General features: G+C 51.7%; 1 protein-coding gene across 6 annotated transcripts in view; it reads right to left on the bottom strand.

The window, feature by feature from the left end:
- Positions 1-16611, bottom strand: part of fbxo38 (F-box protein 38) — a 37433-nt gene that overhangs the window by 6542 nt on the left and 14280 nt on the right. For 4 of the 6 annotated variants that reach the window (XM_069177688.1, XM_069177672.1, XM_069177695.1 and 1 more), the window contains 9 exons: positions 14045-14138; positions 13569-13699; positions 12496-12666; positions 12249-12391; positions 11465-11663; positions 11193-11390; positions 10954-11109; positions 9889-10503; positions 9471-9571 (listed from right to left, as the gene is read on the bottom strand). In XM_069177688.1, the coding sequence (XP_069033789.1) occupies positions 9471-9571; positions 9889-10503; positions 10954-11109; positions 11193-11390; positions 11465-11663; positions 12249-12391; positions 12496-12666; positions 13569-13699; positions 14045-14138 (1808 nt within the window). The remainder of the gene's footprint in view (positions 1-9470; positions 9572-9888; positions 10504-10953; positions 11110-11192; positions 11391-11464; positions 11664-12248; positions 12392-12495; positions 12667-13568; positions 13700-14044; positions 14139-16611) is intronic. The other 2 variants (XM_069177711.1, XM_069177680.1) reach the window with 1 other exon arrangement.

Below are 16611 nucleotides of genomic sequence, written 5' to 3' on the forward strand. Positions count from 1 at the left end.
GTTGTGTGTGTGTGAAGGTTGTGTGTGTGTAGGTTGTGTGTGTGTAGGTTGTGTGTGTGAGAAGGTTGTGTGTGTGTAGGTTGTGTGTGTGTAGGTTGTGTGTGAGAAGGTTGTGTGTGTGGAGGTTGTGTGTGTGTAGGTTGTGTGTGTGAGAAGGTTGCGTGTGTGTAGGTTGCGTGTGTGTAGGTTGTGTGTGTGTAGGTTGCGTGTGTGTAGGTTGTGTGTGTGAGAAGGTTGCGTGTGTGGAGGTTGTGTGTGTGAGAAGGTTGCGTGTGTGGAGGTTGTGTGTGTGAGAAGGTTGTATGTGTGTGTAGGTTGTGTGTGTGAGAAGGTTGTGTGTGTGTAGGTTGCGTGTGTGAGAAGGTTGCGTGTGTGTAGGTTGTGTGTGTGAGAAGGTTGCGTGTGTGTAGGTTGCGTGTGTGTAGGTTGCGTGTGTGAGAAGGTTGCGTGTGTGTAGGTTGTGTGTGTGTAGGTTGTGTGTGTGAGAAGGTTGCGTGTGTGTAGGTTGTGTGTGAGAAGGTTGCGTGTGTGAGAAGGTTGTATGTGTGTGTAGGTTGCGTGTGTGAGAAGGTTGCGTGTGTGTAGGTTGTGTGTGTGAGAAGGTTGTGTGTGTGTGTAGGTTGCGTGTGTGTAGGTTGTGTGTGTGAGAAGGTTGTGTGTGTGGAGGTTGTGTGTGTGTGTGTAGGTTGCGTGTGTGAGAAGGTTGCGTGTGTGGAGGTTGTGTGTGTGTGTAGGTTGCGTGTGTGAGAAGGTTGCGTGTGTGTAGGTTGTGTGTGTGTAGGTTGTGTGTGTGAGAAGGTTGTGTGTGTGTAGGTTGTGTGTGTGTAGGTTGTGTGTGTGAGAAGGTTGCGTGTGTGTAGGTTGTGTGTGTGTAGGTTGTGTGTGTGAGAAGGTTGCGTGTGTGGAGGTTGTGTGTGTGTAGGTTGTGTGTGTGAGAAGGTTGCGTGTGTGTAGGTTGCGTGTGTGTAGGTTGTGTGTGTGTAGGTTGTGTGTGTGTAGGTTGTGTGTGTGAGAAGGTTGCGTGTGTGTAGGTTGTGTGTGAGAGAAGGTTGCGTGTGTGTAGGTTGTGTGTGAGAAGGTTGTGTGTGTGGAGGTTGTGTGTGTGAGAAGGTTGTGTGTGTGGAGGTTGTGTGTGTGAGAAGGTTGTGTGTGTGTAGGTTGCGTGTGTGTAGGTTGTGTGTGTGAGAAGGTTGCGTGTGTGTAGGTTGTGTGTGAGAAGGTTGTGTGTGTGGAGGTTGTGTGTGTGAGAAGGTTGTATGTGTGTGTAGGTTGTGTGTGTGAGAAGGTTGCGTGTGTGTAGGTTGTGTGTGTGTAGGTTGTGTGTGTGAGAAGGTTGCGTGAGTGTAGGTTGTGTGTGTGAGAAGGTTGCGTGTGTGTAGGTTGTGTGTGTGAGAAGGTTGCGTGTGTGTAGGTTGCGTGTGTGAGAAGGTTGTGTGTGTGAGAAGGTTGCGTGTGTGTAGGTTGCGTGTGTGAGAAGGTTGTGTGTGTGAGAAGGTTGCGTGTGTGTAGGTTGTGTGTGTGTGTGTAGGTTGCGTGTGTGAGAAGGTTGCGTGTGTGTAGGTTGTGTGTGTGTAGGTTGCGTGTGTGAGAAGGTTGTGTGTGTGTAGGTTGTGTGTGTGTGTGTAGGTTGCGTGTGTGAGAAGGTTATGTGTGTGTGGAGGTTGTGTGTGTGTAGGTTGTGTGTGTGAGAAGGTTGTGTGTGTGAGAAGGTTGTGTGTGTGTAGGTTGCGTGTGTGAGAAGGTTGTATGTGTGTGTAGGTTGTGTGTGTGTGTGTAGGTTGCGTGTGTGAGAAGGTTGTGTGTGTGAGAAGGTTGTGTGTGAGAAGGTTGCGTGTGTGAGAAGGTTGTATGTGTGTGTAGGTTGTGTGTGTGTGTGTAGGTTGCGTGTGTGAGAAGGTTGCGTGTGTGGAGGTTGTGTGTGTGAGAAGGTTGTATGTGTGTGTAGGTTGTGTGTGTGTGTGTAGGTTGCGTGTGTGAGAAGGTTGTGTGTGTGAGAAGGTTGTGTGTGTGTAGGTTGCGTGTGTGAGAAGGTTGTATGTGTGTGTAGGTTGTGTGTGTGTGTGTAGGTTGTGTGTGTGAGAAGGTTGTGTGTGTGAGAAGGTTGTGTGTGAGAAGGTTGCGTGTGTGAGAAGGTTGTATGTGTGTGTAGGTTGTGTGTGTGTGTGTAGGTTGCGTGTGTGAGAAGGTTGCGTGTGTGGAGGTTGTGTGTGTGTAGGTTGTGTGTGTGAGAAGGTTGTATGTGTGTGTAGGTTGTGTGTGTGAGAAGGTTGTGTGTGTGTAGGTTGCGTGTGTGAGAAGGTTGCGTGTGTGAGAAGGTTGTATGTGTGTGTAGGTTGTGTGTGTGAGAAGGTTGTGTGTGTGAGAAGGTTGTATGTGTGTGTAGGTTGTGTGTGTGAGAAGGTTGTGTGTGTGTAGGTTGCGTGTGTGAGAAGGTTGTGTGTGTGGAGGTTGTGTGTGTGAGAAGGTTGTATGTGTGTGTAGGTTGTGTGTGTGTGTGTAGGTTGCGTGTGTGAGAAGGTTGCGTGTGTGGAGGTTGTGTGTGTGTAGGTTGTGTGTGTGAGAAGGTTGTATGTGTGTGTAGGTTGTGTGTGTGAGAAGGTTGTGTGTGTGTAGGTTGCGTGTGTGAGAAGGTTGCGTGTGTGTAGGTTGCGTGTGTGTAGGTTGTGTGTGTGTAGGTTGCGTGTGTGAGAAGGTTGTGTGTGTGTAGGTTGCGTGTGTGAGAAGGTTGCGTGTGTGTAGGTTGTGTGTGTGTGTAGGTTGCGTGTGTGAGAAGGTTGCGTGTGTGTAGGTTGTGTGTGTGAGAAGGTTGTGTGTGTGTAGGTTGCGTGTGTGAGAAGGTTGCGTGTGTGTAGGTTGTGTGTGTGTGTAGGTTGCGTGTGTGAGAAGGTTGCGTGTGTGTAGGTTGCGTGTGTGTAGGTTGTGTGTGTGTAGGTTGCGTGTGTGAGAAGGTTGTGTGTGTGTAGGTTGTGTGTGTGAGAAGGTTGTGTGTGTGTAGGTTGCGTGTGTGAGAAGGTTGCGTGTGTGTAGGTTGTGTGTGTGTGTAGGTTGCGTGTGTGAGAAGGTTGCGTGTGTGTAGGTTGTGTGTGTGTAGGTTGTGTGTGTGTAGGTTGCGTGTGTGAGAAGGTTGTGTGTGTGTAGGTTGTGTGTGTGAGAAGGTTGTGTGTGTGTAGGTTGCGTGTGTGTGTAGGTTGCGTGTGTGAGAAGGTTGCGTGTGTGTAGGTTGTGTGTGTGTAGGTTGTGTGTGTGTAGGTTGCGTGTGTGAGAAGGTTGTGTGTGTGTAGGTTGTGTGTGTGAGAAGGTTGCGTGTGTGTAGGTTGTGTGTGTGTGTAGGTTGCGTGTGTGAGAAGGTTGCGTGTGTGTAGGTTGTGTGTGTGTAGGTTGTGTGTGTGTAGGTTGCGTGTGTGAGAAGGTTGTGTGTGTGTAGGTTGTGTGTGTGTGTGTAGGTTGTGTGTGTGTGTAGGTTGCGTGTGTGTAGGTTGTGTGTGTGTGTAGGTTGCGTGTGTGTAGGTTGCGTGTGTGTGTAGGTTGCGTGTGTGTAGGTTGCGTGTGTGAGAAGGTTGTGTGTGAGAAGGTTGTGTGTGAGAAGGTTGTGTGTGAGAAGGTTGTGTGTGTGTGTGTGTGTGTGTGTTTGTGTAGGTTGTGTGTGTGAGAAGGTTGTGTGAGTGTGTAGGTTGTGTGTGTGAGAAGGTTGTGTGTGTGCAGGTTGTGTGTGAGAAGGTTGTGTGAGTGTGTAGGTTGTGTGTGTGTGTGTAGGTTGTGTGAGAAGGTTGTGTGTGTTTGTGTGTGTGTAGGTTGTGTGTGAGAAGGTTGTGTGTGAGAAGGTTGTGTGTGTGTGTTTGTGACAAGGTTGTGTGTGTGTGAGAAGGTTGTGTGTGTGTGTGTGTGTCTGTGTGTATAGGTTGTGTGCGAGAAGGTTGTGTGTGTGTGTGTGTGTGTGTGTGTAGGTTATGTGTGAGAAGGTTGTGTGTGAGAAGGTTGTGTGTGTGTGTGTGTGTAGGTTGTGTGTGTGAGAAGGTTGTGAGAAGGTTGTGTTTGTGTAGGTTGTGTGTGTGAGAAGGTTGTGTGTGAGAAGGTTGTGTGTGTGTGTGTTTGTGAGAAGGTTGTGTGTGAGAAGGTTGTGTGTGTGTGTGTGTGTGTGTGTGTAGGTTGTGTGTGAGAAGGTTGTGTGTGTGTGTGTGTAGGTTGTGTGAGAAGGTTGTGTGTGTGTGTGTGTGTGTAGGTTGTGTGTGAGAGGGTTGTGTGTGTGTGTGTGTGTGTGCGTGTGTGTGTGTAGGTTGTGTGAGATAAGGTTGTGTGTGTGTGTGTGTGTGTGTGTGGGTTGTGTGTGACAAGGTTGTGTGTGTGTGTGTGTGAGAAGGTTGTGTGTGTGTGTGTGTGTATGTTGTGTGTAGGTTGTGTGTGTGAAGGTTGTGTGTGTGTGTGTAGGTTTTGTGTGTGTGTATGTAGGTTGTGTGTGTGTAGGTTTTGTGTGTGTGTGTGTGTGTGTGTGTGTGTGTGTGTATGTTGTGTGTGAGAAGGTTATGTGTGTGTGTAGGTTGTGTGTGAGAAGGTTGTGTGTGTGTGTAGGTTGTGTGTGTGTGTGTGTGTGTAGGTTGCGTGTGTGAGAAGGTTGTGTGTGTGTAGGTTGTGTGTGAGAAGGTTGTGTGTGTGTGTATGTTGTGTGTGAGAAGGTTGTGTGTGTGTGTGTAGGTTGTGTGTGTGTGTGAGTGTAGGTTGCGTGTGTGAGAAGGTTGTGTGTGTGTAGGTTGTGTGTGAGAAGGTTGTGTGTGTGTGTGTGTGTAGGTTGTGTGTGTGTGTAGGTTGTGTGTGTGTAGGTTGTGTGTGTGTGTAGGTTTTGTGTGTGTGTAGGTTGTGTGTGTGTGTAGGTTGTGTGTGTGTGTGAGTGTAGGTTGCGTGTGTGAGAAGGTTGTGTGTGTGTAGGTTGTGTGTGAGAAGGTTGTGTGTGTGTGTTTGTGAGAAGGTTGTGTGTGTGTGAGAAGGTTGGGTGTGTGTGTGTGTGTGTGTGTGTGTAGGTTGTGTGAGAAGGTTGTTTGTGTTTGTGTGTGTGTAGGTTGTGTGTGAGAAGGTTGTGTGTGCGAGAAGGTTGTGTGTGTGTGTGTGCGAGAAGGTTGTGTGTGTGTGTGTGTGTGTGTGTGAAGGTTGTGTGTGAGAAGGTTGTGTGTGTGTGTTTGTGAGAAGGTTGTGTGTGAAGGTTGTGTGTGTGTAGGTTGTGTGTGTGTTTGTGAGAAGGTTGTGTGTGTGAGAAGGTTGTGTGTGTGTAGGTTGTGTGTGTGTGTGTAGGTTGCGTGTGTGAGAAGGTTGCGTGTGTGGAGGTTGTGTGTGTGTGTAGGTTGCGTGTGTGAGAAGGTTGCGTGTGTGTAGGTTGTGTGTGTGTGAAGGTTGTGTGTGTGTAGGTTGTGTGTGTGTAGGTTGCGTGTGTGAGAAGGTTGTGTGTGTGTAGGTTGTGTGTGTGTAGGTTGTGTGTGTGAGAAGGTTGCGTGTGTGGAGGTTGTGTGTGTGTAGGTTGTGTGTGTGAGAAGGTTGCGTGTGTGTAGGTTGCGTGTGTGTAGGTTGTGTGTGTGTAGGTTGTGTGTGTGTAGGTTGTGTGTGTGAGAAGGTTGCGTGTGTGTAGGTTGTGTGTGAGAAGGTTGTGTGTGTGTAGGTTGTGTGTGTGTGTGTAGGTTGCGTGTGTGAGAAGGTTGCGTGTGTGAGAAGGTTGTATGTGTGTGTAGGTTGTGTGTGTGTGTGTAGGTTGCGTGTGTGAGAAGGTTGCCTGTGTGGAGGTTGTGTGTGTGTAGGTTGTGTGTGTGAGAAGGTTGTATGTGTGTGTAGGTTGTGTGTGTGAGAAGGTTGTGTGTGTGTAGGTTGCGTGTGTGAGAAGGTTGTGTGTGTGGAGGTTGTGTGTGTGAGAAGGTTGTATGTGTGTGTAGGTTGTGTGTGTGTGTGTAGGTTGCGTGTGTGAGAAGGTTGCGTGTGTGGAGGTTGTGTGTGTGTAGGTTGTGTGTGTGAGAAGGTTGTATGTGTGTGTAGGTTGTGTGTGTGAGAAGGTTGTGTGTGTGTAGGTTGCGTGTGTGAGAAGGTTGCGTGTGTGTAGGTTGTGTGTGTGAGAAGGTTGTATGTGTGTGTAGGTTGTGTGTGTGTGTGTAGGTTGCGTGTGTGAGAAGGTTGCGTGTGTGGAGGTTGTGTGTGTGTAGGTTGTGTGTGTGAGAAGGTTGTATGTGTGTGTAGGTTGTGTGTGTGAGAAGGTTGTGTGTGTGGAGGTTGTGTGTGTGAGAAGGTTGCGTGTGTGAGAAGGTTGTATGTGTGTGTAGGTTGTGTGTGTGAGAAGGTTGCGTGTGTGAGAAGGTTGTATGTGTGTGTAGGTTGTGTGTGTGAGAAGGTTGTGTGTGTGAGAAGGTTGTATGTGTGTGTAGGTTGTGTGTGTGAGAAGGTTGTGTGTGTGTAGGTTGCGTGTGTGAGAAGGTTGTGTGTGTGGAGGTTGTGTGTGTGAGAAGGTTGTATGTGTGTGTAGGTTGCGTGTGTGAGAAGGTTGCGTGTGTGGAGGTTGTGTGTGTGTAGGTTGTGTGTGTGAGAAGGTTGTATGTGTGTGTAGGTTGTGTGTGTGAGAAGGTTGTGTGTGTGTAGGTTGCGTGTGTGAGAAGGTTGCGTGTGTGTAGGTTGTGTGTGTGTAGGTTGTGTGTGTGAGAAGGTTGTGTGTGTGTAGGTTGCGTGTGTGAGAAGGTTGCGTGTGTGTAGGTTGTGTGTGTGTAGGTTGTGTGTGTGTAGGTTGCGTGTGTGAGAAGGTTGTGTGTGTGTAGGTTGTGTGTGTGAGAAGGTTGTGTGTGTGTAGGTTGTGTGTGTGAGAAGGTTGCGTGTGTGTAGGTTGTGTGTGTGTGTAGGTTGCGTGTGTGAGAAGGTTGCGTGTGTGTAGGTTGTGTGTGTGTAGGTTGTGTGTGTGTAGGTTGCGTGTGTGTGTAGGTTGCGTGTGTGAGAAGGTTGTGTGTGTGTAGGTTGCGTGTGTGTGTAGGTTGCGTGTGTGAGAAGGTTGTGTGTGTGTAGGTTGCGTGTGTGAGAAGGTTGCGTGTGTGTAGGTTGTGTGTGTGTAGGTTGTGTGTGTGTAGGTTGCGTGTGTGAGAAGGTTGTGTGTGTGTAGGTTGTGTGTGTGAGAAGGTTGTGTGTGTGTAGGTTGCGTGTGTGTGTAGGTTGCGTGTGTGAGAAGGTTGCGTGTGTGTAGGTTGTGTGTGTGTAGGTTGTGTGTGTGTAGGTTGCGTGTGTGAGAAGGTTGTGTGTGTGTAGGTTGTGTGTGTGAGAAGGTTGCGTGTGTGTAGGTTGTGTGTGTGTGTAGGTTGCGTGTGTGAGAAGGTTGCGTGTGTGTAGGTTGTGTGTGTGTAGGTTGTGTGTGTGTAGGTTGCGTGTGTGAGAAGGTTGTGTGTGTGTAGGTTGTGTGTGTGTGTGTAGGTTGTGTGTGTGTGTAGGTTGTGTGTGTGAGAAGGTTGTGTGTGTGTAGGTTGTGTGTGAGAAGGTTGTGTGTGTGTGTAGGTTGCGTGTGTGTAGGTTGTGTGTGTGTGTAGGTTGCGTGTGTGTAGGTTGCGTGTGTGTGTAGGTTGCGTGTGTGTAGGTTGCGTGTGTGAGAAGGTTGTGTGTGAGAAGGTTGTGTGTGAGAAGGTTGTGTGTGTGTGTGTGTGTGTGTGTTTGTGTAGGTTGTGTGTGTGAGAAGGTTGTGTGAGTGTGTAGGTTGTGTGTGTGAGAAGGTTGTGTGTGTGCAGGTTGTGTGTGAGAAGGTTGTGTGAGTGTGTAGGTTGTGTGTGTGTGTGTAGGTTGTGTGAGAAGGTTGTGTGTGTTTGTGTGTGTGTAGGTTGTGTGTGAGAAGGTTGTGTGTGAGAAGGTTGTGTGTGTGTGTTTGTGACAAGGTTGTGTGTGTGTGAGAAGGTTGTGTGTGTGTGTGTGTGTCTGTGTGTATAGGTTGTGTGCGAGAAGGTTGTGTGTGTGTGTGTGTGTGTGTGTGTAGGTTATGTGTGAGAAGGTTGTGTGTGAGAAGGTTGTGTGTGTGTGTGTGTGTAGGTTGTGTGTGTGAGAAGGTTGTGAGAAGGTTGTGTTTGTGTAGGTTGTGTGTGTGAGAAGGTTGTGTGTGAGAAGGTTGTGTGTGTGTGTGTTTGTGAGAAGGTTGTGTGTGAGAAGGTTGTGTGTGTGTGTGTGTGTGTGTGTGTAGGTTGTGTGTGAGAAGGTTGTGTGTGTGTGTGTGTAGGTTGTGTGAGAAGGTTGTGTGTGTGTGTGTGTGTGTAGGTTGTGTGTGAGAGGGTTGTGTGTGTGTGTGTGTGTGTGCGTGTGTGTGTGTAGGTTGTGTGAGATAAGGTTGTGTGTGTGTGTGTGTGTGTGTGTGGGTTGTGTGTGACAAGGTTGTGTGTGTGTGTGTGTGAGAAGGTTGTGTGTGTGTGTGTAGGTTTTGTGTGTGTGTATGTAGGTTGTGTGTGTGTAGGTTTTGTGTGTGTGTGTGTGTGTGTGTGTGTGTGTATGTTGTGTGTGAGAAGGTTATGTGTGTGTGTAGGTTGTGTGTAGGTTGTGTGTGTGAAGGTTGTGTGTGTGTGTGTAGGTTTTGTGTGTGTGTATGTAGGTTGTGTGTGTGTAGGTTTTGTGTGTGTGTGTGTGTGTGTGTGTGTGTGTATGTTGTGTGTGAGAAGGTTATGTGTGTGTGTAGGTTGTGTGTGAGAAGGTTGTGTGTGTGTGTAGGTTGTGTGTGTGTGTGTGTGTGTAGGTTGCGTGTGTGAGAAGGTTGTGTGTGTGTAGGTTGTGTGTGAGAAGGTTGTGTGTGTGTGTATGTTGTGTGTGAGAAGGTTGTGTGTGTGTGTGTAGGTTGTGTGTGTGTGTGAGTGTAGGTTGCGTGTGTGAGAAGGTTGTGTGTGTGTAGGTTGTGTGTGAGAAGGTTGTGTGTGTGTGTGTGTAGGTTGTGTGTGTGTGTAGGTTGTGTGTGTGTAGGTTGTGTGTGTGTGTAGGTTTTGTGTGTGTGTAGGTTGTGTGTGTGTGTAGGTTGTGTGTGTGTGTGAGTGTAGGTTGCGTGTGTGAGAAGGTTGTGTGTGTGTAGGTTGTGTGTGAGAAGGTTGTGTGTGTGTGTTTGTGAGAAGGTTGTGTGTGTGTGAGAAGGTTGGGTGTGTGTGTGTGTGTGTGTGTGTGTGTAGGTTGTGTGAGAAGGTTGTTTGTGTTTGTGTGTGTGTAGGTTGTGTGTGAGAAGGTTGTGTGTGCGAGAAGGTTGTGTGTGTGTGTGTGCGAGAAGGTTGTGTGTGTGTGTGTGTGTGTGTGTGAAGGTTGTGTGTGAGAAGGTTGTGTGTGTGTGTTTGTGAGAAGGTTGTGTGTGAAGGTTGTGTGTGAGAAGGTTGTGTGTGTGTGTTTGTGAGAAGGTTGTGTGTGAAGGTTGTGTGTGTGTAGGTTGTGTGTGTGTTTGCGAGAAGGTTGTGTGTGTGTGTGAGTGAATGAGAGAGATAAAGAGAGAGAGATAAAGAGAGAGAGAGAGAGAGTACCTGGACGTGGTCGTCCTCGGTAACTGGGTCTGAGGTGCTGGTTGATTTGTCAGCGGTCCGTTTCCTCCTCACTGAGACTCGAGGTCTGGTTCTGGAGAGATCTATGACAACGTTCACATTTAACTGACCAACAACCAACACAACTCCACCGGTTCTGTTCAGCTTCCTGAGGACACCCAGAACTCACCCAGGTCCGGTCTGCTCGGACCGCACTGGGACGACTGCTTGACTGCTAACTGTGCGTTCGACAGCTGAATGATTGATTGACAGCTGTCATGTGTAATTGACAGCTGTGAAAGAGGCTCCGCCCCCTCACACAGTTCACTAACAGCGCACAGCCCGACCCTGTCAGACCGGGCCACCTGTGATCAGACCAGCCAGACGGATGGTTCCTGGTGTACTGGGTGTAAGTTCTTACCTGTCTCAGGTACCAGGGACACAGAGGAGGTGCGGGTGCAGGACCGGGTCAGAGGTCGCCTGGGTAAGAAGTCCTCCTGTCCGTCCTGTCCCTGCAGTGAAGCCACAGCAGAGATGGACATTCTCTGTCCGGCCTGCGGTGCTGGTCTCCTGGGAGCAGCTCTGGGGTTCACGCCGTCCACCCCGACAGGACCAGAACTGAGCCTGGTGATGTCATTCGTCCTGCCCGGTCCCGTAGCTCTGTCAGTTGAACCCACCGCCACCCTCCCTCCTCCGCCCACAGGACCAGACGGGCCCAACCCGGGTCCGAGCCGGCCCACAGACCCGGACACAGGCCTCCCTTCGGTCCTTGATGCTGTCCCAGCGGTCGGTACTGTCCCGCTGTCGGCCCCGGGCCGGGCAGGACCATCCCCCGTCTCTGTGAGGACTCCTCTACTGCTCGTCCTCCTGCTGCTCTCAGCTGCTGCCTTCATGTCCGCTTTGATCTGTTCGCTACTAACCTGACAGCTCTTCTCACAGCTGCTGTCCCCCCCCTTCACCTGCTCAGCAGAGACCGACCCGCCGGGCACCGGGACGGACCCGCCGGAGCCACGCCGCAGAGGAGCCTTTCCTTTACCTGAAGACACACAGACTTCCATCATTCTGCTGGTTATCTCTGGTTAACAACACCGACACAGTAAACAGTCTTGTTCATCTCTCAATCATCAGACTGACTGGATTATTGATTACAGATTGATTTGTTTGAATTAGTGATCATAAGAAGAGGATTTCCCATCATATTGGTTATCAATCATTGTCTTTGCTTTTATCCATCATGCTGTAACACAGCTGTCTCTGTCAACTCAGGTGTGGGTTTGTGACATCATAAACAAAATCAGTTTAAAACCTCATATCTGGCCGGACCGTCCGTGAAACACTCAAGGGCTTTTAATTTGAAACAGCTGAAGGAAGTGTCAGCATTGAGCTGACCAATAACAGGTAACAGAGGAAGACAGGTAGAGGACACGTAGACAGGTAGAGGACAGCTGGAGAGGTAGAGGACAGGTGACGTGTGTTCTGCTGGCACCTTTTGAGCAGGAAGCTGGCTGCTCCAAACAGGAAGCTGGCATTAGCCTTGAAACGAGGCCTTCCTCTTCCTCACTGTCCGAGTCCGAGATGACCAGAGGAGGCTTCGGCACAGCGCCACCTGCTGTGCGGCACTGCTGCACTAACCCACTGGGACCTGGGGAGGGGGGGGGGGAGACTTGAAGGTGTGTGGGGTCATTAGATGAGAGGAACATGTGATGGAGGAAGAAGAGCTCCAACCTGCTCGCTCTTCATCAGGAGGTTGTGGCACTGCAACTGCACCACTCGGCCCCGGGCCTCCGTCAGCCTCCTCCATCCCCGCCCCCCCCTCTGCTGCTTTCACGTCCACCAGAGGCTCCATGCTCTCTTCCTCTAGGTTTACCTCCTCTTCCTCCTCTTCGTCCTCCTCCTCCTCCACCCCGTTTACCTCCACCGCTGCTGTGACAACAACAACAACGTCGTCCATGTGAGTGTTCATGACTCACTTCCTGTTGGCAGTGTTCATGACTCACCGTTGTGCTGCTGTTGCCGCTGGTTGTTGTTGTTGTTGTTGTTGACGTCATTGTTGACAGGTGGCGGAGCAGCAGCCATGTTGGCCTCGTTGTGGTGATGGTGATGGTTGTCATTGTCGTTGTTGGAGTTCTGGTTGCTGACCAGCGCAGACGAAACGCCTATACCTGTTCCTGCACTCAGTCCCACCCTGGCACAGCCCTGACACACACACACACACACACACACACACACACACAGGTGTACACACACACACACACAGACAGGTGTACACACACACACACACACACACACACACACACACACACACACACACACACACACACACACACACACACACACACACACAGGTGTACACACACACACACACACACACACACACACAGACACACACACACACAGGTGTACACACACACACACACACACAGACAGGTGTACACACACACACACACACACACACACACAATTAAACAGTTTCTGACCCATTTTCCACAGACGAGGGTGGATCAGAAATATTCAGAGAACTCTGAAACAGTGTGTGTGTGTGTGTGTGTGTGTGTGTGTGTGTGTGTGTGTGTGTGTGTGTGTGTGTGTGTGTGTGTGTGTGTACACCTGTCTGTGTGTGTGTGTGTGTGTGTCTGTGTGTGTGTGTGTGTGTGTGTGTGTGTGTGTGTGTGTGTGTGTGTGTACACCTGTCTGTGTGTGTGTGTGTGTGTGTCTGTGTGTGTGTGTGTGTGTGTGTGTGTGTGTGTGTGTGTGTGTGTGTGTGTGTGTGTGTGTGTGTACCTTGGGTGGTTCTCTGAACATCTGGTCCAGACAGATGAACTCCAGACTGGGCAGTGACTCAATGAACTGCGAGAAAGATTCCAGTTTAATGGCGTGACAGCGAACCAGCGTGAGGTCGACAAGGCGTGTCCACCTGGACTGATCTGAGGACGGATGGAGGGAAGAGAGACGAGGACAGACTTCACTTCCGTCCTCAGCGACAGCAGCACTAACAGGGACTGTGCAGGAGGCGTGGCCTGTAGGTCACCTGTGATCCAGTGGTGAGGGTTGTGCAGGTGAGGACAGTTGTAGATGAGCAGGTACTTGATGTTGGAGAACACCTCATTCACCACCTTTATGCCGATATCGGTGATTATTCCCGGGTTCTCCAGGACGTCCGCCAGGCCGTACTTCACCAGCTCCGAGTGACTCATCTTACCTGCAGGTGAACAGGACCGGTGGCTGGTCACACACCTGGAGACCCTCCGGAGACCCTCCACACACACCCGGAGACCCCCGCACACACCCGGAGACCCCCCGCACACACCCGGAGAGCCCCCCCCCGCACACACCCGGAGACCCCCCGCACACACCCGGAGAGCCCCCCCCCGCACACACCCGGAGACCCCCGCACACACCCGGAGACCCCCCGCACACACCCGGAGAGCCCCCCCCCCGCACACACCCGGAGACCCCCCGCACACACCCGGAGAGCCCCCCCCCCGCACACACCCGGAGACCCCCCACACACACCCGGAGACCCCCGCACACACCTGGAGACCCCCCCCCCACACACACACCCGGAGACCCCCGCACACACCTGGAGACCCCCCGCACACACCCGGAGACCCCCCGCACACACCTGGAGACCCCCCCCCCCACACACACACCCGGAGACCCCCGCACACACCTGGAGACCCCCCGCACACACCTGGAGACCCCCCGCACACACCTGGAGCCCCCCCCCCCCACACACACACCCGGAGACCCCCGCACACACCTGGAGACCCCCCGCACACACCCGGAGACCCCCGCACACACCCGGAGACCCCCCGCACACACCCGGAGAGCCCCCCCCCCCGCACACACCCGGAGACCCCCGCACACACCTGGAGACCCCCCCCCCCACACACACACCCGGAGACCCCCGCACACACCTGGAGACCCCCCCCCACACACACACCCGGAGACCCCCCACACACACACCCGGAGACCCCCCCCACACACCCGGAGACCTCAGCTGCAGCTGGGATCACAGAAGGAGCGTAGAACCCTGCAGAATCCTGTGAAACTCTACAGAACCACCAGCTGCTCTGGATACTGTGTGTGAGGAGAACTCACACTGCAGCAGGAACTCGTCCACGTATCCCAGGTGGAGCGTCTCAAACTGAGGGAACTCCAGTTCAGCCATCTTGAGAGCTGAGAAGACTCCATCTTTGGTCAAGGAGGGCTGGATGCGCAGCTCATGGAGCCTGTTGGAGACACACAGGACATCAACGCTATTACAGCACACAGAGACAAACAGACAGAGAGACAGACAGACAGACAGACAGACAGACAGAGAGACAGGCAGGCGGACAGGCAGACAGACAGGCAAACAGAGAAACAGACAGACAGAGAGACTGCTGCGCCCTGCGTCCACAGTTTAAATATGGACCGACTCTCACCATCGGGAGGCGGGTGGGTCCTGACATGAGGCATTCAGGAGCAGAGCTGCAGGTTTCACTGGTCCTCACAGGGACATGTAGCACACGCTGCGCACGCACACACACACACAGGGACAGGAAGGGTGTGAGGGAGAACATGTGTGTCTGTACCTGCGAGCAGCAGTGATGATCAGGTAACCCAGGTCCACCTCCAGAGCGTTCTTACAGGCTCCGAACACGATGGTGTGGAGGTTCCGAAATCCTCCTGGAGACAGACAGCAACCAATCACTGTCCTCTGTCACAACTGACATCATCACCTCCATCTGTCCTCCATCTGACCTCCATCTGTCTTTCACCTGACCTATATCTGACCTCCATCTAACCTCCAACTGTAATCCATCTGCCCTCACCTGACCTGACCCCAATCTGACCTCAATTTGTTCTCACCTGACGTCAATCTGACCATCGGTCTTTCACCTGACCTCCATCCGCCCTCACCTGACCTCCAGCTGTCTTCCATCTGACCTCAATCTGTCCTCACCTGACGTCAATCTGACATCCATCCGTCTTTCATCTGACCTCAAACTGTCCTCACCTGACCTCCACCTGACCTACATCTGTCCTCACCTGACCTCCACTTGTCCTCCATTAGTCCTCACCTGACTTCCATTTGTCCTCCACCTGTCCTCACCTGACCTCAATCTGACCTCCATCTGTCTTCACCTAAACTTCATCTGTACTCACCTGAACTCCATCTGTCGTCCATCTCACCTCCAGCTGTTGTCCATCTGTCCTCCATTTGACCTCTAGCTGTCCTCACCTGACCTCCAGCTGTCCTCACCTGATCTCCAGCTGTCCTTCAGCTGTCCTCACCTGACCTCCAGCTGTCCTCACCTGACCTCTATCTGTCCTCACCTGACCTCCAGCTGTCCTCACCTGACCTCCATCTGTCCTCACCTGACCTCCAGATGTCCTCCACCTGTCCTCACCTGACGTGCATCTGTCCTTCACCTGTCTTTCATATGTCCTCACCTGTCCTCCATCTGACCTCACCTGACCTCCAGATGTCCTCCACCTGTCCTCACCTGACGTGCATCTGTCCTTCACCTGTCGTCCATCTGACCTCCAGCTGTCTTCCATCTGACCTCACCTGACCTCCATCTGACCTCAATCTGTCCTCACCTGACGTCAATCTGACCTCCATCCGTCGTTCACCTGACCTCCACATGTCCTCCATCTGACCTCACCTGACATCCACCTCTTCTCACCTGACCTCAATATGACCTCCATCTGTCCTCCACCTGTCCTCACTTGACCTCCATCTGTCGTACATCTGACCTCCAGCTGTTGTCCATCTGTCATCAATTTGACCTTCAGCTGTCCTTACCTGATCTTAATCTGACTTCCAGCTGTCTTCACCTGGCCTCCAGCTGTCCTCCATCTGTCCTCACCTGACCTCCATCTGTCCTCACCTAAACTCCATCTGTACTCACCTTAACTCCATCTGTCGTCCATCTCACCTCCAGCTATTGTCCATCTGTCCTCCGTTTGACCTCCAGCTGTCCTCACCTGACCTCCAGCTGTCCTCACCTGATCTCCAGCTGTCCTTCAGCTGTCCTCACCCGACCTCTATCTGTCCTCACCTGAACTCCATCTGTCCTCACCTGACCTCCAGCTGTCATCACCTGACCTCCACCTGTCCTCAATATGAATTCCATCTGTCCTCACCTTACCTCAATATGTCCTCCGCCTGTCCTCACCTGAAGTCCATCTGTCCTTCACATGTCCTCCATCCGTCTTTCATATGTCCTCACCTGTCCTCCATCTAACCTCACCTGACCTCCAGCTGTCCGCCATCTGCCCTCACCTGACCTCAATCTGTCCTCACCTGTCCTCCACCTGACCTCCATTTGTTCTCCACCTGTCCTCACCTGACCTCAATCTGACGTTCATCTGTCCTCACCTGACCTCCACCTGTCCTCACTTGATCTCCACCTGTCCTCCATCTGACCTCACCTGACCTCCATTTGACCTCAATCTGTCCTCACCTGACCTCTACCTGACCTCCATTTGACCTCACCTGACCTCCATCTGACCTCAGTCTGTCCTCACCTGACCTCCATCTGTCCTCCATCTGCCCTCACCTGATCTCCATCTGACCTCAATTTGTCCTCACCTGACCTCCACCTGTCCTCAATATGAATTCCATCTGTCCTTCACCTGTCCTCCATCTGTCTTTCATATGTCCTCACCTGTCCTCCATCTGACCTCACCTGACCTCCAGCTGTCCTCCATCTGCCCTCACCTGACCTCCATCTGTCTTCACCTAAACTCCATCTGTACTCACCTGAACTTCATCTGTCGTCCATCTCCCCTCCAGCTGTTGTCCATCTGTCCTCCATTTGACCTCTAGCTGTCCTCACCTGACCTCCAACTGTCCTCAATATGAACTCCATCTGTCCTTCACCTGTCCTCCATCTGTCTTTCATATGTCCTCACCTGTCCTCCATCTGACCTCACCTGTCCTCCACCCGACCTCAATATGAATTCCACCTGACCTCACCTGACCTCCATCTGCCCTCACCTGACCTCTATCTGACCTTAATCTGTCCTCACCTGACTTCCATTTGTCCTCCACCTGACCTCACCTGACCTCCATCTGTCGTCCATCTGACCTCCATCTGTCGTCCATCTGACCTCCAGCTGTCTTCCATCTGCCCTCACCTGACCTCCAGCT

The sequence above is a fragment of the Embiotoca jacksoni genome, unplaced genomic scaffold (assembly GCF_022577435.1).
Source record: "Embiotoca jacksoni isolate LCO1_2020_lvr unplaced genomic scaffold, fEmbJac1.0.p SCAF_108, whole genome shotgun sequence".
In the NCBI taxonomy this organism is placed as follows: domain Eukaryota; kingdom Metazoa; phylum Chordata; class Actinopteri; family Embiotocidae; genus Embiotoca; species Embiotoca jacksoni.